Source organism: Rissa tridactyla, chromosome Z (assembly GCF_028500815.1).
Source record: "Rissa tridactyla isolate bRisTri1 chromosome Z, bRisTri1.patW.cur.20221130, whole genome shotgun sequence".
Taxonomy (NCBI): Eukaryota; Metazoa; Chordata; class Aves; order Charadriiformes; family Laridae; genus Rissa; species Rissa tridactyla.
Genome location: NC_071497.1, coordinates 77,337,725 through 77,365,645, shown reverse-complemented (window position 1 = coordinate 77,365,645; position 27,921 = coordinate 77,337,725). Strand labels below are relative to the sequence as shown.

General features: G+C 43.7%; 2 protein-coding genes across 4 annotated transcripts in view; one reads left to right on the top strand and one right to left on the bottom strand.

Moving 5' to 3' along the window:
* The window catches only part of FAM219A (family with sequence similarity 219 member A), a 99,746-nt gene extending 77,947 nt beyond the window's left edge, over positions 1-21,799 (bottom strand). The window contains exon 1 of one of the 3 annotated variants that reach the window (XM_054184576.1): positions 21,543-21,799. In XM_054184576.1, coding sequence (XP_054040551.1) covers positions 21,543-21,602 — 60 coding nt within the window. In that variant the 5' untranslated portion in view covers positions 21,603-21,799. Of the gene's footprint in view, positions 1-7,645; positions 7,791-21,542 lie in introns of those variants that run through there. The other 2 variants (XM_054184577.1, XM_054184578.1) reach the window with 2 other exon arrangements.
* The window catches only part of DNAI1 (dynein axonemal intermediate chain 1), a 162,938-nt gene continuing 156,617 nt past the window's right edge, over positions 21,601-27,921 (top strand). Inside the window, exons 1-2 of the mRNA XM_054186993.1 lie at positions 21,601-21,604; positions 21,636-21,751. Of these exons, the coding sequence (XP_054042968.1) occupies positions 21,601-21,604; positions 21,636-21,751 (120 nt within the window). The remainder of the gene's footprint in view (positions 21,605-21,635; positions 21,752-27,921) is intronic.

Sequence of the window (27,921 nt, the reverse complement as noted above, 5' to 3'; positions counted from 1 at the left end):
ACTTGCACACCAACACACTTGGCTGTGCCCCAGGATTTAAAGTAGGATCTGACCCCACAAAAATCTGAAGTAATGTGTGAGGACAGCAGTGGGAGGACTGGCAGCAAGGAAGATTGCTTGAGAAAGGCACGTTTAGTGATATCTTTGAAACTAGCTGATTTGTAGAACTATGTAATGCAAAATACTGGCATCTTAATCAAGATAAAGTCTCAAACAAAACAACTCCTTGCGCAGGAAAGCCTCAAATCTCTGCTGAGCACAACTGTATGGATTAATTATACGTGAACAAGAGCGCTACATCATGGAGCTGAGTGCCTTAGACTGGCCAGGAAATAACATCACAAGTTCAGTCCTTTGGGGCGACTTGCCCTCGAGAGACAAAACCCTGCATAGCAGCTCAAAGTCAGAACCAAGGCACAGCAATACTACAATCAATTGGCACCAACTTTTTACAACAGTTTTTTTTCCATACAAGACACTGCCCAGCAAAGGTCTGGCAGAAGCTTCTATTTTATCTCACACATTTACTATATTTGATGTGACTGTCCTGAAACAAATACCTAGGACAAAAAGTCCTGTGTAGTTGCTCCTTTAAACATAGCCCTCCAAAAGCATGTGGAGGAATCTTCACATAAGTCTTGGTTTGCCCACTCATTCATTTACTTATTTTACAGGTATAGTCAAGGCATACAGGTAATTTAAAACCCTTTTCTGAAGGCTCTCAGAAGAGCATTGTGGAGGTCTTCCATTGGTTTCCAGTTGCCTCCGGAGCCTAGTGCACCATGGCAGCACAGGAGTTACCTACAGAAGTCACCAAAACAATTTGAAAGTTTACTGAGTAAAATTCTTTCAAGCAAGAATAGAACAGATCCCAGAGGATCCACAGAGCTTGCCCTGTTCTGAAACAATTTTCCAACAGCTGCAGGATGCCAAAAATCCTCCTCCCAAAACACGCTCCAGACAGTTTTTTACAAGGGAACATGGCAGCATTGCTGGCAATCTCCTGTTACTCTGCAAAAGCTTTAGAGACTGCTATCAGTAATCACTGCCTTGCACAAACCGGAAAGACATGCAACTCCATGCAATATCCTGTAGTGCTTAGAGGTTGCTTGGAAATTTAATTACAGTTTAGTTCGGCAAGTAACTGTTAAGAGAAACCAAGTTTTCTTCCCTATTTTTTAAGCTAAGACACTTGTGCCCAGCTTTCCACACTGCCACTCCTGCCCAGTTTTCCACAAAACCACATCCTTTAGGACCCATAAAACTAAAGTCAAATAAGTGAACATAAAAAAAATCTCCCTCCATAATCTCTCTCCACAAGTGTAACCTCTCTGGAAGCAGCTCGAATATGTTAGTAAGTGAAGACACGTAACCAAGAGGCAATACAACCTCTGCATGACTGGCATGCACTCCTGCATAGCTTAGAGGCAAATCTCTTCCACGTAGCTAAAAACAAATTCAGTGCTCTGAGGGACTTACTACTATCTAAGTTACTGCAGTGCAGCTGAAAGACAACTCCACTTAGCTTTAAGCAAGCTACCTGAGGTATATTTTCATCATAAAAGCACAAAGCTCACTGAAGGTTAAATTACCTGCCTTTTGGGACAGACCTTGCAGTCCTGCAGGGCTCTGTGCTGGGATGCCTGGACAGAGACGCTTAGTTTAACATTAAGGCATCTCTACACTATGCTGTAGTTTTTGACGTGGTTACAGCACAGACGCACCCTCAGATGTTCCTAGAAATGGAGGACAGTATGGAATACTCATTCATTTTCCCACCTGGTTGTAACAGCCACCACCACCATGAAGCAAAGCAATGCCTATATAACATCCTATCCCACACAGGACAGTAGGTTCCTTCCACGAAAGGGCCTTAAGAAACCCGTTAGAAGAAAACAATACATGGCTCATAATGAAAGATATAGTTACATCCCATGTCAGTTAGCTGAAAGAAAAACAGACAAATCAGGAAGTTGTAAGAGAAAAATAAATATTTTTTATTTCTTGTAAAGGCACACTCATATACTTCTTGTCTATATTTTGGAATTGTAGGTGCTGTATTAAGGCAGCTTGTAACGTCCTGTCTGTAGAAACAAAGAGTGGTGGCTATTCAGCAAGAACAGGGGATGTGGATGTCACACTCATGCCTCAAAAGGATGTTTCTAGCCTATGATGGCTGCTGACTAGCATCTGACTTCAGTGAGAACAACCAGAAGGTATGAAGACAAAAATCAATGCTGAAATATCACATTAGAGATCACCTGTGGAACACAAGTGTCTAGCACTGAGCCGTAAAGTTCCCTACACTGTTTCATTGCCAGTATCGGATTAATTTTTCTTTGGGTTGTTTTCATTGGAGAATTCCCACTGCTTCCAGGACAACCATGATCTGCTGAGCTTCAAAGGAAAGTTGTTGTGACCAACCTATTCATTTACTCTTGTTTCACTCTCACCTACCTTGTCAGTTTGTTAGGAAGGTGGCCAGTACCTCCACAGGTAGACCTGACAGAATCTTGGAGGCATTGCTGGAGTGTAAACTCAAAATTCATTTTTTAACCTTAAATACACTGTGAGCATTGTGTGGTTCCAATATGTTTGCCCCTGACCACCCAGGAAGCAGAGGAAAGACAGACCTGAACAGAAAACCTATTCCACAGTGGAAAGACATTTAAAAAATAATCAATTGAGAACAGACATCTAAATCCCTGATCTTGTTAGCATTGCTTCTGTATACTCACAGGGCTGTCAGAGCTTGCTTCATCTATGGGAAGAAACCTTATTTCTAGCAGAAAGACCATGGAAACATTGAATATAAATCTAATACTCAGTAAATTTACAATGTATTGGTTGCCTATAGCAACAAAAGGGCACTATTGCCAGACTCTACTTAACTCAGACTGCAATTTTAATCAATATTAATGGAGTGTACATCCAATCAGATGTTTTGTCTTGACACAAAGATGAATTTAAGTACAACTATCTGGTTCAAGAGCTGTTTTTCTAACACCCAGACCTGGTTATTTATGAGAATAGTTAAAGATTCAGTGGTACAGCACCACAAAATTACCATGTTTTTAATCAACACTGCATAGAGAAAATTTAAACCTTACGAAGAACAATCATTTCTACTAAAGAAGAGACTTTAAATTTGAGGTTTCTACTGTCTGCCACTTCTTTCTCTGGAAAGCAGGAGCCGCTATCTGGTTTCTTAACTATAGCTCTTTTGAGAGACAGAAGGGCCCACAGAAGCCCAGAGTGCCACCAAAGAGGGCTACAGCTGGGCTTTCGCAATATATCAACAAGATGAGTTTTCACAATAATGGGGCACATCACCTCAAATGGACCATGAACGTCTTTCTTGGAAGTTTGGGCAAAAAGTCTCTTCCCGATGAGCCAAAAATGTGCTCAGTGGAGGTTTCTGTGACTCGTACCCACCTTCTACACATTTTGGGACAGAATTGAAACCCTCCACCATCAGTTCTCCAGATTCATCCCTTTGTCAATAGTTTTTTAGCAGACAAGTTCAGAGATAGCATAGATTCAAACAATTTGGAAGAGAGAAGAAAGGTTTTGCTTTGTTTTTAAAACGCCTCCCTTCAGCAAACCACAGTGGATGGAGCTTGGGTGCAATTTTTACCTTAACCAGGGAAGAAGCTTTCCCCAGGGTAAGGCCAGAAGGTGGAAACAATTTGCCAGCTGCAAACAGCAACGCCCACAAAGGGGGTATAGCAGTTGACACGAGCAGGTATGATAGTTTTAGCTGGTTGCCACAGATCAGACACACACTGCCTACATCCCAAGTCCTATACATGTGCTTTTGGAGTAGTCCACAACCATAATTTCTTTTTACAGATAAGTGCGTACCTGCTATGCCAGAACTACAAAACAACCGTTTACAGAAAGGCTTTACCCTGCAAGCCCTGAAGTACTCCAGCTTACCCAAACTTGTCAGAGGCCTGCAGGTAGCAAAGGAACCGCCACATACACCTCCCCCCATCCGCTAGATGATTAGCCAGATGGCAAGCCTGTAAGAAAGCTACCATGAGACAGTCCATATCCCTGTTCACTGGACCCTGTAATGCAGCTTAATTTCTCCAATCTAAATACCAAGCTCTGAAAGCTGCTATTTCTCTTGCCCATTTTCTAGATAACATTAGGATTCCAGAAGAGAACTGTTTGTATTAAAAATAGGATGTGTCACATTAAGCCACTGGTGTGTTCTATAAAAGCCAGCAAAAAGCTTTTTAAGAAAACACTCTAGAGAATACTGGCTTTTCTTCTTGCTGCTACCTGGCCTTTGCATTCAAGGGTATTCAGCGCAGTGAAGCCTACCCTGCAGTTGAGTTCCAGTGAGGAAAGTCCTGACCCAGCACCACAAACATTGCTAAATCTGTAGAAACCTTTCTCTGAGCTATGAGAAAGAGATACGGACTTCAAAGAGCAGCTCCTCTGGAGATCAGAAAGAACCCCTGCTAGTTGCTTTACCAGCAACTTTTAACCCAGCATCATGAATTTGTTTTCAAAAGCTTTAGCACAAGAGTCACTCAATATGCAGCATGAGGCACAGCCCAACACTGTCAGTGTCCTCTGACATTTCCTGGCAATGTATGGACACAAACTCATCTCTGGCTATAACATTCAAGACAGTTATTGAAGACTGGCCATTGTACTGGAAGGATAAAACTTGGTTTTTCTTAAAGTGAAAAGTGTGCGCACTATTATTGCTAGCCAATGTACTATGAAACCCTTTCTGTTTTATTAGAGAAATGTCATGCAACCATTTCTTTTAGATATTTGCATTGACACTTAAAGTTCTAATATTTCTCCCAGTACAGTTACTGCTGGAAGGGAAACACCTAGTAGCCAAAGAAAGCTTGGTGCAGTACTAAAGCCAGCACCTAGTACCTGAGACTGAAAAACCAACTAGAATCACATTCGGCATCTCAAGTAGAACTAATCACAGGAACCTTCCTACCAGGAGAAGTTACTGGGCTTCAACAACCCAAAGCAACATGTAAGATTAAATTGGTCTCCACTGGCGGCTGTAAGAATCTCAATCACTCTTTCATATCAATCTGGTAAAAACACAGATTTCAAGGAAAGATGCAGCTCATCCCATAAACCTACAAACTGAGGTTTGGAACAAAAACAAAAGGTAAAGGTTTTTCCTCTATTTCTTATTTCTCAATTTGCCTTCAGGGGCAGGAGGGGAGGACATCAGAGACAGAAGTTGAAAGAAAAACTTTCATTAACAGTAAATCACGATAGCTAGTGGTAGAATTGTATCAACACCAGAGAGGAGATCTCTCTATTAAAAAAAAATAATAAAATGAAGTGATAAAAGCAACGAGGTTCTTTGGAATAACATTAAATGATACCAAAGCTAGGACAGTTGTTGAAAGCAATGACACATGATGGCTCACAACAGCAGAGCAAACTAGCTTCGACAGTTCACAAACACAACTCCGTACCACTGGTAGGAAGTCCCCTGCAATGGCAAGTATCTAAGAGACTGGCAGAGTTACCTTGCATATGCACAGATACTTTCCCACAGAGTTCACCAAATTTGATTAGATCCCCAGGAGGTGTTGCAGTTTCCAGCCTCCAACTCTACCATGTTTTATTTGCATACAGACTCTGCCTACTTCTGACATGCAATTGTGTCTGAGCCTAGAACTATGACAAGATAAGGCTACAATTGACACTATCATAGCAGTCTGGTAAGAACCACAGCACTCAATTTCAAAATAAATCTGATTTTGATCCATGATTTCTACAGAGCTCCTGTGGAATAGACCTAAGCTGCCATTTCCTTTCCTCCGTTTCAGTAAGAGAACGTGGTATACAGAGTTGTTATATTTAAACAGTACTCCCCACTCAGATCTCAAAGCTACAAGCTTGTCCATTTTCAAAAGGCGTCCAATTGCCATTACTGAAAGTAACTATGCCTGGGGATACTAATTTGCTCCTTTAAGACAGTATGGCTGAAATAGCAGCTAAAGTAATTGATTTATGTCCACTAGTGTGTTCCAAAGGAAGAGGTGCATCAGCATAACAACACTGATGGTGCATCACTTTTTAACATCTCTTTTTAAAGGCTGAAAAACAGGACTTAGGACTTGGTGTATTACAGATTCAAAGATGTTAAGCCCTCTGCCTTGCCTCATACTACACTCACCACTTACTGCTGCAGCAGCCTTCTTCCAGGAGGAGGGCTTTAATAGGCCTACCTGCATCCTCCTTCCAACCCACTCTTGCCTTACACCTCCTTTCAGCTCCTCACCTTTGCCTGCAGCACTCCCTTGCCCCAGTCCCACTGTGCTCATACCATCTTACTTACAACCCTGAAAAAAATCTGCCACTTGTAGGTTTATAGGGTTCTTTTTTGTCTTTTTAAGCGATATGTCTAACAGCTGTCCTAACCCTGAGGCATCAGTCACTCTGATGGTCTCTCTTGTTACTCAATTTTTTAAGCTTTTCACAGAGCATAACTTACTGATGCAAGACAGGGCAGAGATCAATATCAGTAACAAGTAAAATGTTTCTCACTTACCGCCTCAGAGGTATGATGTCCTCAAGCATGTAGCCCTTTTATACGGCTTGAAGTTTTTGCTTTTGTTTGGTTTGGGTTTAAGGTATATAAAAACACTGATATAGATCTTCTGTACACTGTGGGTACACGCAAGCTCAATGAAGAGTCCACTAGCTTTGTGCAACTGAAAACCATGTTGTATTTCAAACAGGTCTGAAGACAGCTCAACACCTGCAGCAGAGTACAGCAACACCAAGGCATCCTCTGACCTGGAGGCACACTACGTGCTAACAGCTCCTTAGGATGTTATTCTCTCTCTTCCCCATCACTGGTGCTGAGATCTCAGGGATCAACCTTCCATCCCAGAAGACACATTTGCATTCAATTTAGAGCCTTCTGATGTACACTCATTGCTCAGCACACCCCTCTGTCCTAAATAAAGTTTTTGCTCTTTCCTCGTACAAACCCAGGTGAGCTTCAGAGCAGCAACTCAAGTCACAAAACATTAATTAGGCTGAAACATTCACTGGACATGGTTGGTAGTTTTTCAGGTGCTGTGCCAAATTGAAAGGCGGCCAGATTTACAGAAACACTTACTACACTTCAGCAAGCAAGAAAACAATTTTTAATAAACCCCAGTATTTTATAAGCCCTTTCCCCACCCTACTATAGAGGAATTACCAAGACACCTGTAAATACTAGCAGGTAGAAACAGGACAAATTCAGACAGAACCGCTAAATAAACTGGTAAAATACAGCAAAAAATCCTCTTTTTAAGATTTTATATTTCCATTTTTTTAAAAAAATGTTTCTGCAATACAAGAGTAAGTAGTTTTAAAATAACTTCAGAAGACATCCACCTGGTTGCTCTAGCCTTTAAGAGGTCTCTAACTTGATCTGTTGACACCATTTAGGAGAGGCTTAATCTGAATCCTTACTATAAGTAATTCTTAACCCATCTTAGTGCTGTCTGTTGGGTGCTTCTTGCCCTGTGAAGGGGACTGCACATCATCATGCTAGCGCTGAAAGTGACCACAGGCTGGAGCACACATTTGCAGGACTTTACCAAAAACTAACCAAGTTGCTATGGTTTAGAGTGCTGTACATGCTCACCATCCAAGCACTGCTTGCACCAGTTGATCCAGAGTGAAACTCGAGTTCAGACAGAGTTTGCTTACAATAGACTTTGGCTCTTGGCAGGTACTTGAGGTATTAGCCGAAGGTCACGCTGACAAATAGAGCAAAATTCACCTGGAAACTGGGAGAAAGACAATAGCTAGCTTTTGAAAAACCTGACCCAGCAATACAAAATGGCAATTGACACTGCTATGGGCAGACTGTTTGAATAAAGGATAGTATTTCCACACACATAACACTATTTTGAAGTTCGAGAGGATTCTGATGACAGTGACAGATCCAAAACAGCATTCACCATGCACTGCAATAGAGGATGCGTAGCACCACAACCTGCCAGGGAAGCAGTCCTGTCTTTGAAGAGCAGGCGTATGTCCATCTAAAACTCCTATTTAGACACATTGTGGTAGTTATTCCAAACAAAAGGCAGAATGAGGACTACTACCAAAATACTAATTTGGAAGTGATCCCCATTAAATTTGATATGATTTACCGGTTAAGCTGAAGGGGTTTTTTTATCATCATTTGCAATCAACAGAATTAAGTCCCATGCTCTAGTAAGGACCAAGAAAGAGCACTTCTACCTTTGCATAATAAAAAGCATGAACTGACTTCAACCTTGAAAAATTAAAGGATTTGTCATGTTTATCAATTAAGATCACAGACTGAAGTACAGCTTCAGACTACTAAGAGCAAGTTCTTCAGCCACACTAAACCAAAAGAACAAGTTTCCAATATCAAGGGAATAAAATCACAGCAAGGGTCTAATACACTTCAGAAGGTCAAGCTTGGAGTGGTATTTAATGGGCCTGCCTCAACCATGCCTCCTGGCTCTCTATGTGTCAGCATGAAAACGTTATCACCATTGCAACCAACTGCCGGTAATTCCCTGTGATGTTAATGAGTTTTGAATTTATGCAAAGTCTCCCGGCAGGTTCTTCCGCAGTATCTACCAACTGCCATACGAATGGAGGATACCTGTGGTAAATACATTTAGCTTTCTCCCATTTATTAATTAATATAGCAAGCCAGACTTCACCAGCCATTTGAAAATCTTTCAAAAAACCAGAAATCACATGTCCTGGAAAAGAGGAGTCAAGAAAAATGCATCAGGACTTGGTTTTGAGTTCCCATGTATCTATTAAGAAAAGCTCACAACATGTTTCTATAATTCTGACTAATCTTCCACAAAATACAAGTCAGAAACCAAAAATGAAGTGTTTGATCCTCAAATCAATTAAGACTTGCAAGAGCTGTCAGGACCTTGTGCAATCAAGTGAATCTGCAACACTAGAAATAACCTCACAGCCAGACGTGGACTAGAGATTGAGAAGTCTGAAGACTTAACATTGAATTTTTCTACTTTTTACAGAATTATCAATGATCATTCAGCATCAGAGCCACTGTCAAACTGACATGGTTTACTAAGAAGGAGTAAAATTTCTTGTTCATAACACAGAATCACAGAATCATAAAACAGATGAGGAAATTAAATAACACAGCATCAAACACATATCTCTTATGCCAGTAAAAGCACCTTGTGCCTCTCCAGCCAGGTGCTAGGATATTAACCACCACCTCCTCCAATCAGCACTGCCATATAGGCACATAGTAGTAAAGAATGCTTCAAGGGCTAATCATTTGGACATGCAAGAGAAAACTTTGGCACTATTAGAATCTCTATCATGGACTACTAGTTTCCGGATGAGAATTGAAGAGAGAGATGGTGTCTTGGCAACACACAGAGACACACACACACATACACTTTCTCCATCTCATACCCAGAGTGAACAACAACCAGGGTCCCAGTCATTGAGAAGAGGTTAAATGCGCAGCTAGTTCATGCATCTCCATTTGTCAAATCAAGCGCAGCCTATGGCCATAAACTGAGCAGCAAGCACTGCAAACTTCACACCTCTGAAAGTCAATGCAGAGGCACCTCTAGATTTAATGTGCGCTACCAGCTAACCTCATGGGACAAGATTTCTTTGTGGGGTTGGTCTCTGTCTTAAGCTCGTATCTGACATGTCCTGCTACAGCACAAGGAAACTTTTTTCTGCAGAAAGCACGGATTATAAATTCTATGTAGCTACATAATCCAAATGAAACATTCTCCCATAGCTAGATAATCTCTTTATAATAATTCTGACATGCATAGCATGGATCATCTCAGTTATTTTCACAATCACTTTGCCCTAATTTTCACAAGGGGTACAAGAAATTCTTCTCATAAAGAAGTGCTTTTGTGATACACTATCTAAAGTACATCCACCGAACGGTTTGGCTCTGCTGGAACACATGAAGACAAGGAGCAGCACAACTTCTTACTCCATCAGAGCAGCAGAGGAATCACTACTGCTTTGCAGAATTCTAGACTATATCTTTAGGCTTTGCATTAACATCCTCAAGTGGCAATTCCTGACAGTTAAACCTCAGATGCGTCACAATACATTTTCAAGAAAAGCTGGGACTCTAACTCCTTTACCATACCCGTTCCCCTTAATCCTAGCCCAGTGATCAAAACTGGAATCTAAATCCAACTTTTGACACACACATATTTACAGAAATGGAATCACTAGCTAGCAGTTTCTCCTAGGCTTATCAACTGCCAAAAACCCAATGGGAAGTGAAGTTTTTACATGCTCCAGTGGGCTAGGTGACCTCCATCTTCAAAGCCTGTGAACATGCTGTTTCTATAATTATTCTCAGGACTGCTATTCACAACTTCTTTTCTTACATAAAGAGAAATTAAGATTAGAGGTCTAGACAGACCCACAGACTGGAAAAAGGTTGGTAGGGGGAAAGAGGAACAGTTAAACTTTCCTTGGACTACACCACAATTTTGATGCAAGATTCTTTGAAGTTTAAGAATCCTAAGCTTAGAAAAAAAGCTTTTTCTGCTGCTTCCACATCATATGGAACATGTGAAAGCCCTGTCTCAAGGGATATTGTGCTTGGCTTTCTCTTACTCCACATGTATTCCACAGCCAGGAGCTATGAGAACCAACGTTCAGGTACTGTGTGTTTCCTTGTGCTTTCAAACTAAATCCACATTTGCAATCATTAGGGTTCAATGCTACAACTAAAAAGATACCACAGCATTTTGATGATGCAGGCTGTACTCACACTAAGTCTAATTTGCCACTGGAACAAAGCTGTCCCACAGAAGCAGAGACTGGAAGTGCTGCTGGAGAGGGGAGGCTACACCGATAGAGCTGGTCCCTGTACAGACACAGGAGCACTGCACATTTCTCTGTACACCTGAGACTCAGCTATACAGAGTCTGTCTGGAAGACAAGTCTGGAAGCGTGAACCTTCCTTAGTTTTGTTCCATCAGTGCAATCTCCTCTTTCCATGCCTCAACTGACAAAACAGTGCCTGCAGAATGTCTATGTGGAGTTCAACTGGAGGGTCTGCGCTGGCCATCAAAGGCAACGTATTTTCCATTTGCATCACGTGCATGTGGTTGGGAAGAAAGTCATGCTTTCATACAGAGAAGCGTATTGTTTTTAGAAGCGTTAGTCACAAGATCCTGACAGACAAAAGCTTTACAATGCCATCTCTGGCCAGGAACACTCCTATTTGTTTTTTCTTTTCAATTAACAACACACAACCCATGCAATGCAGACCTCTCTCCCTCCCTCTCCCATTTCTGAGGTCAGTCTGCTCAGAGAGCTGCTTGGATGTTCAGGTTCTGCAGACTTCAGAAGTTTTGAAATTTGTCTTTTAATATACCTCAAGCTACTCACAACAACTGACCACAAAACAAGTTTCAGATTAAAAGTTAAGCCCCACAATCAAGTCACTACCAATGAGGATAAGCACCATGAGTATTAAAATAGTAAGCACATTCCTCTACTGCATTAACCACTGCAGGCAAAAGCCTTTACACTCTAAGATTTCTAACCACAAACATTAGGATCTGACTTACAGAATTGCTGTACTCATACAGAATTCAATAATTTTTTTAATAAATGAGCATCACCACCATGGTTCCTGTGCATTTTGTTTGTTTTGCCAGCCTATCAATATAAAGAACATTTTGTGGATCAGACTGGGTTTACTGGACTCTGGTACCTCTCTCAGTGACAGATTTTTTTATTTTTTATTTTTTTTAAAAAGATATGGTGACCTTAAAGAACGTCTCGCACCACTGCGGAGCAAGATAGCAATAATCATTTCAGTTAGGAACTCACCGAGCAATTCAGCAGAACTGGGAGGCTGAGCAAGCGTGTATTTGAATCCCCTTACCTCCTCATCTCTAACAGATACTAGACCCGCATGCTCCAATGTGCTCTAAGAAGTCGCTTTCCTAGAACTAGCTTGGCTCAAAACATGGGAAGTGTCATCTGCTTCCCTTGTCCTATCATTAGTCTGCTGTCATGCTGGCATATCAGCCAGAGTCAAAACAACACAGTTCACTTTCCAGGGGCATGATTTAAGCAATACTAACAAAAGAGCTTAGGTAAGCATAAATGAATCTCTTCCAATCTTATAAACAGGAGTCTAACCAACAAGTCCTTTTAACTACTGCAATACACTGCCAGTGTGCTCTTCTTCAAGGACTGCAGTACTTTCTCACTTTGAGGGAAAAAGGAAAGCCACAGAACCTTAAGTCTGAGAACACCATCACAGAGGTGCACATAAACACACAAAAAACCCTCAAGTTACCTTAGACAACTGTGCATAGGAGTGAAATGAAGAACTGATGAAGACAGAAAAATAATTGCATTCAAGGAAGTTAAAGATACTTGGTCCACCAGCAAAAGAGATCTACTGGCCAACTGTAGAGATCTGTTTGAAAACAAGATGCAGGAAAGGCCACCACCAAAGCAGGCTATCTCATCCCAGCTCAAAAGCTTTTCAAATGCCTGTGGCAAATTTAGCAAACAGACAGACACCACCACATCGCAAATTTACTGGGGGTACAGGAGGAAACAATAATTAGATCAGCATAAGCACCTCTGACATTGAGGAAGGAACCAAGCTTTGTTTTCACCTGGGGCCACATACAAACAAAAGCCTGAAACAAGACATAACCTAAGTAAACAGTTCATTTGAATATGGCTGTACTAAATCACTAACCTACATTCCCATGCAATCAGTAAAACACACAAGACAGAGAAATTATGATCATTAGCATACCACTGCTGTGCTTGGCTTAGGAAAAGAGACTGTCTACAGGATTTATTAGACTGAATGCTGCAGAGCCCAAAAGGTCAGCTGCTCATATTAATGGATCTTAGTTCAGGAAGGACACTGAAAAGAAACTGAGAAAAAATGTGTCAGACAAACATGAGGCAAGACACTGTGCCATGCCCAAGGAGGACCGATTCGTGTCTGATGGTCCTGGACACCAACAGAAACATGAGCTCGACAGAATTGCTCTAACGCAGTCTATTCTGAAGCAAGCTTTGAGAAGCACGTGGGGGAAGAGACTGCAAATGGTTGACGAGGTTAGTGCTACCTGCTTGAGTGCTGCACGTAGAGTATGAACACTGTGCTATAGCAGCCAGATGCTCCTGGGTTACAGGAGTTACTTGGTGGCTAGTTATTTGATAGCCTGACCTGTATTACAGTTTTGTTGAAATGTTTTCTCCACTAACTCCAGGCAGACAACTTGTCAACAGCTGTAATAAAGCCACAGCTATGTTGTAGAACTTACTAAGCTCAGAAAGAATTTAAAGACATTCTAGCAAAATAACTTGTTCACAGGCAGAGGCTGCATTTCCACCAGACAGTGTGCCAGTACAGCTGGAATAGCTTTTTAAGACAGAATAATACTCTCCCTTTTCCCTTCTGTATAGGGATTAAGTTCTTACCCATTGTTAGAGAGCCAACGCTCTTCTCAACAAAAGCAGCATGTGCTACCTTCACCTTTGCTACTGAAAATAATAATTTTTTCTCAGCCCACAACTAAGATTTATTTAATATTATAATATTATTTACATTATAATAATATGGTAGCCACTGTTAGAAAACCACAACAGCCACTCCTAATGGAGACCCAGTAAAAGTGGTTGGGATGCAGGCAGTATCATCCGCATGTATTTAAGAGAGCACATCTTTGCAAAGAAGTTTCCCGAAGTGATAAACCTTGCTATCCTGCATATTAGTGATGGATGTGTCCAAAAGCTGAGCAGATTCCCTAGCAGCTACTCTTCAAAATGAAGAAAATTTCCACCTATAATTTCATTCACTCCAATTCACTATCCTCAGGGTCAAACCACTGAAGCAAATGCTTGCTTTCTATTGTATACTACAAAATGGACACTCATCCATTGCTTCTGAGGTTTAAAGGTGAGTCTTTAAACCTCAGAAAGAATAACAGCCAAGGAGACTACACAGGGTTCAAGCTCGAACTTACGGATTTACTAGTTGCAAGTGGCTGCATCATTACGATGTCAGTTTTATAGTGACAGATACAGAATAACCTCAGAGCGACCTTGTATTCAAAATGGCACAAGACTTCACCGAAGATGCATGGCATGCGTCAGTGTGAGGGGAAAGCGTAGACACATTTCTACAGACTGTCTGTGGAAAGTGACAGATAATTGATCTGCACAGTAGCCAGAAGACAGCTACTCCAGCCAACGTCTTAAAATGTCTGGAAAAAACAGGCACGCCTTCATGAGAAACTCTCAGTCCTGCCGTTAGCCAGCTCCACTCTAAATGCCCTGCCCCACAGATCAAACCAGTGATGGAGTCTCCTCCTCTATTCTTACCAAGGTCAGTCTTCGATTTCACAGAAAGGAATATATAACTCTGGAGAGACCACATACACCCTGCAGCCCCATTGGTAAGCTGAGGGCTTTCCTTGAAGGAAGGCTTCTGGAATTAAAGGCATGAGTTGTTCTCCTCTCTCACTTTGCCATTTTGCACATCTTGTCAAACTCTTTAAAGATCTGCCACTACCTACCAGCAGAGAGAGTACATGGCTGTATCAGTAGCAGGAATTGGTGTCTGAGTAGATACTACAGATAACGAGCTCTTGAGAGTTACAGAAGAATCCCAAGAGGAGACCGCAGGTTTAATTCTTCACAGAATTCAGGGCCCCTTTTAAAAACACCTTTCTTCACTCCAGAAGAGATTTCCAAACATGACTGACAGAACAACCATAGCCAGAGCTTGTACAGAGAAGAGAAGTGTGCCTCCAGAGATGGTGCCAGACATAACATGCTCATGTGTCCTGACAGGTCATCCTCTAGCTACAGCAGCCGCATCCCTTACCACAGCCATTTGGGAGCCTGTGTTGGATCACTGACAGGATTTCAACCTGGCCTGGGGTGGTAATAAAAATGCTCCTGTACCTCTGCATCAAAGGTCTGATACAGGACAGGTAGGGGACAGGACAGAACCCCAATGAACTGAAGAGTTCAGGGAGGTAATCTTTAGACTACTGCTATAGATGACACTGCAACACATCAAAATAGGCTGTATAACTTAAAAGCAGCACTACTTGAAATAGTTCTATTTCAGAACCCATAATACTGCTACGTTACAAATCTCATGTCCTGTAAGCATTTACAAAACATATAGCTGAATAACCCCTGGGCTACATTACAATGAATATACATAGAGATGACATTTTCATTTAAGAAGCTTTTTCCTTATAGAAAGATGAGTTTCTTGTGTATCTGCACTAGAGATCTAATGTTACATTAACATACTATTTCTAAGCCCTACAGGTATAACCTTTCTTTTTGCTTCTTTGTTACTTTTGTTTTTCTACTTTTAGTTTTTTCCCCACTTTAGGAATGCATCAGACAAAACAAATACATCTTAATGAAAAGCACAACTTTCCTTGGATGAGATAGTCAGTATTTCCCAAAAATAAAGAATGCAGATTTTATAAGCATGCTTAGCACTCATGTTGTCCGCTGACTAAAATTATAGTTCATTTTTTTAAAAACTAAGTATCCAGTAGATAGTCTAATTTTTTATTTTCTGTTTTTCTCTTCTAATGCTAAAAAAAAAAGCGCTGTATAAAAATGCAGCATCTTCTGTATCTTCAAAGTTTCTTTGAACTGTATCTTCGAAGTTTTTCACCTCCAGGACCAGCGCAGATTTGGCATGTCAGCTAAAAAGCAAACAGCATCACTATAGGATGTGGCTAAGCGAAATCCTTAGCCTGGCTGTCATCATCACAACTAGAGCTACCACCTGAGGTCCCACAGCCTGGCAAACATCTGCAAGGAACCAGCCTGGCCACAATGCTTCAGAACAAGATATAAGAACCATCAGCCCAATTTCTCTGGAAAGAGCACCCATTTTTCACACATGCCAAGAACTAGGAACTGAAATACTGCATTCCAGCTGCTGCTTTCAAAAAGCAGGCCAAAGTCTTAGGAGTCTGTGTCAAAGCTCCTCTGAAACTGTTGCATTTTGACAGGTGCTTTTTCTTAGGAAAAGTTGTACTGCCATGTGGGCAAGAGCACTTTTACTCTACTTCCATTTTTATGCTAAGAACAGAAACTGCCTTCATCAGTGGATGGGAGCAACGTGTGATCCAACACTGTCATCTGTCAGTTTGCCATCATATGCCAGCCAATGTTTCTGTATGCTAGAAACACAGGCTCAGGAGGGTTTAATGTACCAGCAGAATTCAAGATACAACGCCACAGTATTGTGCTCAGTACGTTTCATTTTAACAAAAATACTAAGGATTTTACAAGAGTTTAGCTAACAACACAAAACACAGACTTATAAATCCCAGGGAGACCGTGTATGAGGCTCCAGTCCTGAAGAAAAGATGGGTCCACATATAATTACAGGCTCTCCCATTCCCATTTCGAAGAGTATTTTAATTCTTTTTCTCTGCAGTATTCTCACTGTGCAAGTGTCCCCTCATCTCTCTCTCCCTTTAATATCTGCCTCTGTAATGAGAATTATTTTAGGAAACCATCCTGACGAAAAAGTGAGAAAACAAACAAACTCCAGTCACCACAACAATGCACCATCAACAAGAGACTGGGAAAAATTGCCTAGCTGGAAGTTAACACACCAAATACCGACATCATCAGCCAATATAGCCACCTAACAAGTACAAGTGTCCCAGAAATAATGGATTGCAGGCCTCATCACACCATGCATCTTTGCAATGCTGGGAATTGATTTTATCCAAAACTAACCTGCTACTCAGCAGCTAACAAAGACAGCCCATTTTCTGAGTGCAGAGGGATCGCGTCAAGCTGAGCTGGAGGTTGGAGATCAAATAGAAACCAAGCAGAACAGAGTTTCCACAGTTGAGCTTGCATCATGTTGATAAGGAAGACATAATACTAATCATTACGAGTAAACAGAACCCCTTGTAAATTAGTTTATATTACAGAATCACAGAATGGCAGGGGTTGGAAGGGACCTCTGGAGATCATCTAGTCCAACCCCCTGCCAGAGCAGGGTCACCCAGAGCAGGTTGCACAGGAACGCGTCCTGGCGGGTTTTGAATGTCTCCAGAGACGGAGATGCCACCACCTCTCCGGGCAGCCTGTGCTAGGGCTCTACCACCCTCAGAGTAAAGAAGTTCCTCCTCATGTTGAGATGGAGCTTCCTATGCTCAAGTTTGTGCCCATTACCTCTTGTCCTGTCACTGGGCACCATATTAATTATAAGAGGTTGGCATTTTTGGGATGAAAGCCAAGAACCACCAGTATCCAAGACAGGAAATGTGGATCAGAACAGTCCATCTCATTTTCATGGAAAGGCACCATGTGAGTGTGACCCAGTGCCAGTTACTAGCCTTTCTGCCCTTCCATGATGAGTATGTACAGAATTGTGCTACAATACCAAAATATGCAGCATAATGTGTCTCACAAAGGTATGAAACACTGGGTCTCATCCCATCCTACAACCTGACAATGTTTAACCAGGGTCTGTATGCCATCCTGTCCATCTGCCTGCAGCAACTCACTCTCGTTAAGTCCTGCACTGAACCTTTGTTTGAATCTGAGTTAGTACACAGCAGTTCTAATAACACATTTGCAGAGGTCAGGTAGAGTCAAGACAACTTGCTTGACTCTGCAATGCTTATCCAAACAAGCTGGAGAGAAGAGGAAATTATTGTCCACCTTCTTAACTTCATATCACTGCATCCGATACAAAGGGTAGGAGGTGACATATGACAGAGCTGGCCAACGTGCAGCCTGTAGATCAAATGTTTCTTGGCTCTGCAACACAAGACCTATCTGATTTGTTACTAGCAGAGAGAAACTTGCAGCAACCAGAGATCCCAGTAGGCTTTGTCAGATCAAGCAGTACTTCACACAGCTCCAGTCTGTACTAGCTAGGTGCTGCCCTTAGCCTTGCAAAGAGACGCCAACACAGCCCGTGGCTGGACAAGGCTCTCAAAGGGAGGAGGTTCCCCCACCAGACACATTTGATCTGTAAAGAAGTTACTTTCACAAAAAGACATGAATGTGTCAGGTTCTCTGTCCTTACTCCGTAAATACAACACTGGTTATTGTCAGGATGTATACTCAGTGGACACCAGACACCAGCATACTATCACCCCTGACAGACAGCTGATCAATAATGCCAGTATCAGTGGCAGGTTTGGACGCTGAGGGTCTCAGAAAGGCTTCAGACTACTTTCTAAGAGCAGATTCCCTTCAGCATTTAATAGCCGTACCTATCTGTTAATTTTGAACATTAGCAGATCAGCAGGCCTGTCTGTTAGATGGTTTCTAGGCAGATCACTGGCGATTATCCTGGAGTTCAGCATAAAGACATCAAAAGCTGACACTTCATCTACGCCAATGAACAAGACATTCAAAAGAGTGCATGCTGGTCAACAACCCAAAGTTTTTAAGGATTTAGAGCAAAGCCTAGCTTCACAAACCTCACTTCAGGACCCTTCTCACATTGCCAGGTAGTGACCAGACTCAGAGGGAACGGTGCTCTCCTAGGATACCTGGCAGCCAGGATGAAAAAACACTTCATACAGTGTATGCGCTTCAAATCAAGCAAGGGGCCTTCTCTATTTGCTTTCAGCAGGGGATCATGTTTCAGGACATATTTTTGTTTTATAGCTTCAGTGGCATTTCACAATGACTCTTAGGTCCCGCCTGGAAAACGAATGTCTAAATGTGTACCTCAGCCCCCTGGATGTGGAAAAGACTGCCAGTCTCATCTCTCCCTGAGATCACGTGGAACTGAAAGCTTTTATACTAGGAAGAAGAAACAAGAGGTCCTGACTTGCTAAGATTATTCTGTACTTTAAAATATAGGATGGGAAGGAGGCGGAAGGGACAAATAATAACTGTAACATAACAATAATAACAAACAGCAGTATTGCACAGAACTGTGTTACCGAAGCAAATTAATATGATAAAACCCAGCTGGCTTCTGAACTGCAAGGGTTCTCGCAAGCATACAGTCCCTACTGGCAAGACACAGACCAGGAGCTACAAAGGAGAGGAAGCCACTGGAAATGTTGTACCACACTTCTTCTGTCTCACTTCTGAGCCCGATGCCAGCATTTCCAGGCACGTGGAAGAATCCTACACACCCAGTCACACAGCAACAGCCCTTTACATACACATGAGCTCCACTCATTAAAAAATCAACTGAAGCACACATTCAGAATATTCTTTTAATGCAAGTGTTGAAGCCCTTTGTGAAAATTTCCTAATTCTTGGCTGCTGAAGAAGGGGAGGAAACCAGCTTCCTAAGCATACTATCGCTGCTGCACAATGTACCATCCTATCGTGAGACAGCAGGGTTGGACCACACACCTTTTCGGGTTCTACTCACTCCATGTCCATGCAAATGTGCATGTATGTGCCAGCTCGACTCCACTATTATTGTAGGGTTTCTAGAAAATACTCAGGAGTATTTTTTGTCTGCCATCAGCTTTTCCAAATTTGCTAATCTCTCTATTACACCCACTGCCCTCAACAACATGGATAAAGAGGGCCAGCCTTGTACATCTGTTGCCTCTGCCTGATAAAAAACACACACAAGTAGTGGATGCAACAAGTCTGCATCAGCTTGTGTGGGCAGTTTTCATCTGCACCACAAAGGTTAGAAGTAAAAGAAACAAACCACCACAAAAAACAAGCTAAAAATATTTTAACAATTTGTCAACACTCCCACCATAAGAACAGTGGTTTTCTTGCTACTGAGGGGTAATTTGAGTTTGTAGACCTTCACAGAGAATCCTTCTGTTCACAAGACAATTATTGTGTTCTCAACTTTTCACAAACACTAGCTGCAACAAGAAACCATGGATTGGTACATCAACTCTAAATAATGTACAGTTTGGTACACTGGAAATCTCAGCAGTATCTTCAGCGCTAACATGAACCTGCCAATAACGAATTCTCACCTGCTGACAAAAGGACCTGTGTAAGTTTTTCATTAAAGTTCTTTACACCTCTCCAAACATTTCATATCCCCATCTCACACAATCAGATGCTGAGATGGAATTTGCTTACTCCAGGTGCCAAAGGGAATCAACATCTTGAGTGAGTCAGATCATTATCCAGCTTTGCCTTTAATGCCAAGGTGAACTGTATTTCAACAGGTCCCAGGCTACACATAACACGCCTTCGAGCTGAGAGTGAGGCAGACAGAAGTAAGGGGAGAGGAACACACAAAGGAACCTTTCCCAGATGGGAAACAGAAATGGACAAACACATTCAAGTGTTCTGCAGCCCACACACATACACAAACAAGGCTGTAGCATCAATGCAAAGCAACTACATGCTCATAAGAAGTCCTGGACTACTTGGTGATGATCTAGTGTCTCCCATGGCTGCCAGCCAGCCAGCCTTCCTTCCTAAGTGTCATTTCAGGAGCTACCAAAAGCCAGGGCCCACTCTACCTGCCCATTTATGCAGCCGCAAAGTCCCACGAGCCAGTATACTTCCTCCTCTGCAAAGATTCCCCAGGGTCCCATGTAGTAGTGTAACCATTATGTCAACCTCTTCAGAGCTCATTAATTGAGTATAATTGTGTCTATGGAGTGAAAAAAACATCCTGATATGAAAAACACATGCCCTGGCATGAAGAAGGGGAAATCAAACCCTCACAAATTGCCTTTTTTGTTTTTATGTAAAGGATTTTATGTCTGCAAAACTAACTTGACAGCGATGTTTCTTGGCAAAACACCTGCACTTTTCACACGATGAGCATCCAACAGCAGCTGTGCGATGGCTATAAAACCAGCCACGGAGAAGATGATGCTGCATCTCCACACCACAGGCATTTCACACCCATCCCGTCCCTGGGGAGCACCGCTCCCCGCAGCTCCCACATTGGGCTGCGCACATACGCCGCCTAATTCTCCCTCTAGATCTCACGTATTTTGTAAAAGTCAACTAAAAGCCCCCATCAGCCCTCAGGCGTCCAGCTGCTCTGGCTGCTGGTCCTTCCCCGGTTCCACCGCCGCCCGCCGCCCCCTCCCCGGGGCACTCCCCGTGGCCGGTGCCGGTACCCACCGGCCCAGGAGGCGGGAAATACCCGCCCTACGCGCCAGCCAGGCCGGGATGCTCCGGGCCGAAGGTTTCCACCGAGGCCGGAGCGGAGCCGCCGCCGCCCGTCCCCGCCCTCCCGGCGGGCGGCTTCTGCCGCGGCTACGGACGGCGCCCGGGGAAATGCCGGAGGAGGGGGGGAAGGACGGAAGGGCCGGGCGGGCAGCCGTGACCACGGGCGCCCCGAGATGACACAGCAGCCGCCGCCAGGCACGGCCCCGGGCCCGGCGGGGATGGCGGCGGCGCTGAGGGGAACGGCCGTTACATAACGGCGGCAGGGCACGGGCCCCACCTCAGCACCGCCACCGCCGCCCCCTCAGCCCCGACATCCGTCCCCGCTCCGCCCCCGGATCCCCGGTGAGGCGGCGGCTCCCGGGGACAGCGCGGCCCCGCCCGCCCCTCACCAGCGGCTGCATCTCTGCGCGCACGGCGGGCACCTGGAACCGGTCTATCTCCTCCATCATGGTGGCGGCGGGGCTGGGGCTGGGGCGCAGCGGAGAGGGAAGGAAGGAAGGAGGGAGGGAGGGCGGACGCAGGGAGGCTCCTCAGGCGCCGAAGGACGCTGCCGCCCGCCGCGACTGCTGCCTCATCGCCGCCACCGCTCGCCGCCGAGGTGACTCAGCCGCGCCGCTTCCGGGTCCGGCAGCCGCCGCCCCGCCCCTTAATTGCATATTCATGAACGGGCGGGACCCCTGTCAATTATCCCGGTGCCCGGATGCTCGGCTCCCCGCGGCCCCCGCCCCGCCGCCGTTGGGACGTACCATTCCCTCCCCCGGGGGGAGCGGGGGCACCTGGCGGCGGGTGGGGGAAGGGGGGGAGTGGTGGAATAGACAGGGCCGACGGCGTTCTGCGTCCGGATTGGCTGCGCGCCGCTTCCGGCGCGTTGCTATGGTTGCCGCTGTCAACTTCCGGCCGGGCGGTCGGGAGGAGCGGCCGGTGGCAGGGAGTCTCAGCGGCAGCCGCCATGCCGCCCAAGGCGGGCGACAGGCACCGGCAGGTAAGGGCCTGTCCCGAGCGGGGCGTCGTAGCAGGGCAGCGCCGCGCTCCTGTGTGACAGCGCCGTGGTGACGTCAACACCGGCGCCGTGACGTCAGACCTTCCCCCGGCTGGCGTCACTGCAGTGCCTCGTGCAGCGGGAGGTGGCAGTTCACACGAGGGAACGTCGCTGTGTGGCCCCGTTCTGTCTTTGCTGCCCTCAGCTCTTGCTCTGAGCGGGTGCCATAGTGTCATCGGTGGGACACCAGACCCGCAATGACGTTGCCGTTCCCAGTGCCGCCATATGTGACATCATCATGTGTAGCCCAGCTCTTTTCTCTCCAGGGTGCCCTGCAGAGCTGTAACCCCTACGTAGGGCTGGGTGAGGTGCCGGGGCTCAGCACAGCTCCTCTTGGCACTGCTTACTGCGTGGTTACATCATGTTGCATTGCTCTGTCCCTACACTAAAGCACGTCATCACCCTGCCTGTGATGCCCTGCGTGTTCTGTGGCACCTCAGTGCATTGCCAGCCTGCTCTGGCACACCAGCGTGTCCCAAAGCTGCAGCAGCCCCACACTGTTTCACTCTACTGCTGCAACCATGCGAGACTATAGCGGTTCTCAGATGTCATTATGTGATGCCCTTTCATCACTGTTGCAGCATATGACACTTCCCTTCCAGGGCAGGTTTTAATGCACTTGAGGTGTCTGCAGTCTGTCAGAGAATCTTTCAGGGACAATGAGGGGACAGGTTGAAATCCCTGTTTTTAATAGTTTTAAAAAATTCCTTCAATTGTACCTAGCTGTAACTTTTATCACTATCCTTTTGTTAACTATTTGGTCTTCTCTCAGTTCAGACGATGAAGTGGGATCATCTGCAAACTTTGGTAGCCTTAACCCTACTCTGGGAGTAGCAGTGTCAGTGAACATGTGTCTGTGAGACTTCACTGTCTGCCTTCGGGCTCTGCGAGGGCATGTGTGCATGCATCCCCTCTCACGATGAAGGGCTCAGTCAGATTCATTTCTGGACCTCAACTGTTACCAACTATCAAAGTGTTTGATTTCAAAGCAGAGATGACCTGGCTGATAAAACCCTTTTCATAACAGGTTTAGGTTAATCCCAATGTATTTGATCTTTGGGGTGGGGGAAGAGGGTTAGCATAGGTGGCCCAGAAGCGACCAGAACCAAGCAGCCTGTTTCTTTAGTCCAGTGCACATGCTGGAAAGCCATAACTGGTCAAGGAAAGCAGAAGGAAAAAAAGAGGGACCAACGTGATGGTTCAGAGCTGTGAGGTGGTAGCTGAGATCCCGGGACAATCCCCAGTGGTCTGTGTGGGGTTCCTGAAAGAGCAGGAGCTCTTTCAACAAGGGAACAGCAACCCTTGCAGATCATCTGATTCCCTTCTAGTTACCCAAGGGTGATTCCTCTGGACTGTATTTTATCCACACTAGGGCTGTATGGACTCTGTACTATGTGGCTTCTGAAGCCTGAGCTAATAAACCCAGTTAAGTGTAAGCTGACTCTGCAGAGCCCTATCAGATCTCCCTGCTCCTGCAACCGAGGGTTGGAGCCCAAAATCCAGAAGTACTGAAATGATTCCTCATGGGTCTGAGGTCTCTGGGAGCCATCTGCGGATTTCTGCACATGTGGTAGGAGGGCTTCTGGGCTTTAGAGCAGGCAAGAGTAAGAGACGCCCACTGTGACATTCCTAATCCTTCTACTAAGAAGTGCTAGTAATTATCAAGTTATAAAGGGCTTTACAAAGTTTGCAAAGGGCGCAAATTCAGAACCAAAAATCACATCCAGTCCTAGGTAATGAAGATGTTTATGCAAAAATTGTAAAACCCATTAGTAATAATAATGATACAAACTAAACCTGGTATTAAATGCTTCCTCTGAATTTCAGTTCCTTTTATTTTTAGAATTTCCACATAAATATTTTCAATCATTTTCAGTAGCCATTATCTCAAATATTCTGAAACAGAGTCTTTGATTCACATGTTCTTTGACAAAATTAATTAATGTGCTGTAAAAGCATTAATTTTATTTTAAAGCTCTTGAAACGTCAGAAACTCTTTAAACTCTTTGGATTTTTGGCTTTTCACATAACTTTCATTACAATAATTTAAAAGGCAGTAATTTTAACTTGTCCTGTGTTGCCTTTCCTATATTTACCTTGAGCTTGTTAAATCTAATTGCTGTTTCATGTCTCTTTATCTGCTAGAATATTCTAGTGGAAGATTTATGTGGCTATGGAGTCTGGAGGCTTTGCCTTATTGTCCCTGACTCAAAATATAGCCCATATCTCAGTGGCTTTAGGTGTCCAGGGACTGGATGGCTTTGCACTATTCACCGCCTGATCAGGGCCTGATGAATGGTATTTTCTGAGCCCTGATGGCCATTATAATATTAACTGGTGAGTCAAGGTCTAGATCCCAGTTCTTGACAAGAAAATCTTTGAAAATAAGTGAGTAAGCTCTTGCACTTCTCCCTCATATACATTCCTCCTCTCTGCCAGTGCTAGTGAGGCTGGAAACAAGCCTGTTACTTGCCAGTGAGGCTGGTTTTTCTGATGAGCATCATTTCCATGGGTTTCCATCCTTGTCCTTTTCATTGCACATTCTCCTCTAGCACTATGCTCTTTTCACCTGTCCCTGTGCCTTTCATTCCTCTGTTTCCTATGTATTGCTTTGTTCTGCTCTGCCTCCTAAGTTTTTCATTTCTGACTGCTTTTCCTTTGAAAATGTTCTTCCTGAGATTGTTCTCAAAGCTGAGATAGTTACTTGAACACAATCAGGTCCTTCCCTTTTACCGTGTGTCACTTCCAGCCCCTCCTCTGCTTTCATGACTGTGTGTTCTTCAAGTGCTTTGTGATCAATTCTTCTTTTTTTCTTCGTCTTTTCCCTTACAGGTGGTGGTTGCCTGCCCTTCTTCTCTGCCTGTCTTGTACTGCCTTCTCCTCTGACACCAATTTGTTGCTTTATTTCACTCTTTTTTTCTTTGTCTGGGCGACTTCAGCCTCCACTTCAATCTCCAGCCACATAATGTCTTTTTCTTCTTCTTGGAAAGAAATCTTCCATAGTCCTTTGTTAAAATATGTCAAAAGCCAGTTGGCCATCGGGTATAAAGGTGTGGGCTTCTGGATGAATCATTTGACTTGGTCTGAACCTTAATTAGAAGCACGTTTAAGTTCTTGTATGTTTATGTACATTAATAAGAAATGTTTTCAGTGTTCAAAGGCCATTAAAACAATTGGGTGTGCCTGGATCTTTGTGTTCCTGATGCAGCTTTGTAATTAATAATAGTTATGTATGCTCTGTGCTTCAGTAACATCCTTCCTTTCAGGTCTGAAATGTGTTATGCACAATTGAGCTCCATAGCATTTTAGGAAGATGTAGAATTGTAGAAAGGCATAAGCGAACTTCCCTGCATCAGAATGAAGGGAATGGAAGAATTAGATTCACAGGTCCCCTGAAAATGAGGTCTTGAGTATGACAAACAGGACACTCAGAAGTGTAGTATTATTTATTTATTGAAAAACACTGACGAGTGTGACATGCGCACAGACATGCAGAAAGTTCTTGATACGGCAGGGAACAGCACCCTGCTAGCCTGGTGTCAGTCCCATGCATGGTCCTGGGTGGTGAAAGAACGTGGTCAACAATTTTGAGATTGCTGTTTTAAACATGGTTATCAGGTATGCTGTTGGAGGGTGTTGGTGCCAGGTGCCCATGTCTTTGCTTTGTGGCTCAAGGAGAAACCTTGTATGAACAGCAGAGAGCTCCCTGTGCTGCTGCGTACCTCTGGCTGAACCCACCCCAAGGGGAAGCAAGATTTGGTTATGGTTTCTTAACTGACATTGTGTACACTTCTTTGCATTTGCAGTGTGCAAAACCAGACTGGCAGGTCTCATCACTTAGGGTCAATCCCACTGTCAGCAATTTATGCATTTTTAAGAAAGCAAAGCATCTCTCATTACATGTGACTTGTGGTCTTGCACCCACTGACATGTAAGCAGCTTCTTTGCTGTTTAGCAAGTAGTCAAAGAGAAACAAAGAGGCCACTTTCCCCAAACACAGTAAACAATGAGACACATTTTACTTTTTTTGCCAGCAAAGGCTTTTAAGGTGCTTACTGCCTCTTAAACATGCATTAAACCATCCATAGAATATAAAATAGACACTCAGTTTAGTGTCTCTCAGAAAACAGATAAGAAAAGTTATTGGCAAATAGCTCTTAAATTGGCATCCCTAGTGTGCGTAAATGGATGTCTGCTATAGGACAAGCTAGAAGTCACTTTCCTTCCTTTGGTTTTGTTTCCATTCTGTGCATCCCTGCTCCTTGTGCTGGTTTACTATGGAGACTGGTAATACTCAAAACAAGAAGAAAAAACTAGCAGGAAATTATTAAATGGTTTCACAGAAATGTCAAGCTTAGCTCTTATAATGACTCTGCCCCTTCCCCTTAGAATCCTATAAGCAGCTAGCAGCTATGTTCTTTTTTTTTTTTTTTCAGATTATGTGTTAACCTCTGTGCTGTGCCCCAGAGGAAGCAGGAATGATAATGTCTCTGCTCAGGAAGTTGAAGTAAACTTAGCAGAAGTGTTCTGTGATTGCTCAGCCTTGTAGTCTGATTGTCTTATCATGACAACTTGCATGGGGAGCAGAAAGGCTGCAGGAATGTCTCTTTAACGAAGTAAAAAAATATAGCCTGGGTTTGTCATTGCCCTGATGAGTGTTTCATTAATATCTAATTGATTTTCAGCCCTTGGAAAATTTGCTTAATATGAACTGACACTTCAGCTTTGCAGAGTAATCAACATGCACCATCCGTGCCTCTAAGTTTTCTGGTATTTTAGGCTGGATCTGCAAATACAAATCTGTGCAGCCCATGTTATGCTTTAAGCATAGGGAGAAATTTCACATTACTCAAGGAGTTATTGAATAGTGGTGTGGCTGGCTCCTCGCTTTCTTGTGACCAGTGGCAAGAGCTAGTTTAGTCTGACAGTACAAGAGAAGGATGTAACTATCCAGCAAAGGCAGAAGTGAGGAACCTCATCCTGGATGGCAGACAGCACACCTGGTAGCACCATTGCATCTCCTACTTGATTACTCGGGCCAGGCCTTGGATTTGAATGTAAGGGATGTACACATTTTTTCCTCAAGGATTTCTGCAGTCACAAAGCCAGGATTTAGCCCGGTTCTTAAATGAACACTCACTATTGAGAGTAAATCTCTACTTCCTAGGACACCAAAATGATTTATTTGCCATCAGCATTGCCACTGACAAGTCAGAGGTTTTCTGCAGCAGAGGCTGAAATCATTGAAAAATAGAGCCATAGAAAATAGCTGTAAAAAAGGAACCAGGCATGATTGTTTCAGGGCTTGGAAAAAGCTTCGGAGCTTTTGCTATTCAGTCAATAAGGCAGGTACTGATAGTCTGGTCCATTTTGTATAAATTCAGTTGATGAGTCTCAGATCAGCAATTAGTGTCTGTCACATTACCAACAAAAAGAGAGAGTAATAATCACCGTGGGTAGAGTAAGCAAGAAGGACAAAACTTGTATGGGTGGTTGAGTATCGTTCTTTATTTTCCTCATTTCAGGCCAAGCTGGAAACATGTTACTAGAGTGTTGAGGGGAAAGCTTCCACTAGACATTGCATCTCTTTGATGCTTGCCCTCCCATTACATGTTTCTGGGATGCAGAAATAAGATAGCTCTTCCTAAATGCCAGCCTAGTAGTGCCTTTTTCATTTACAGCAATATCCTTTGGAAAGAAGCCAGTTGTTTCTTCTTATTTTAATTTTC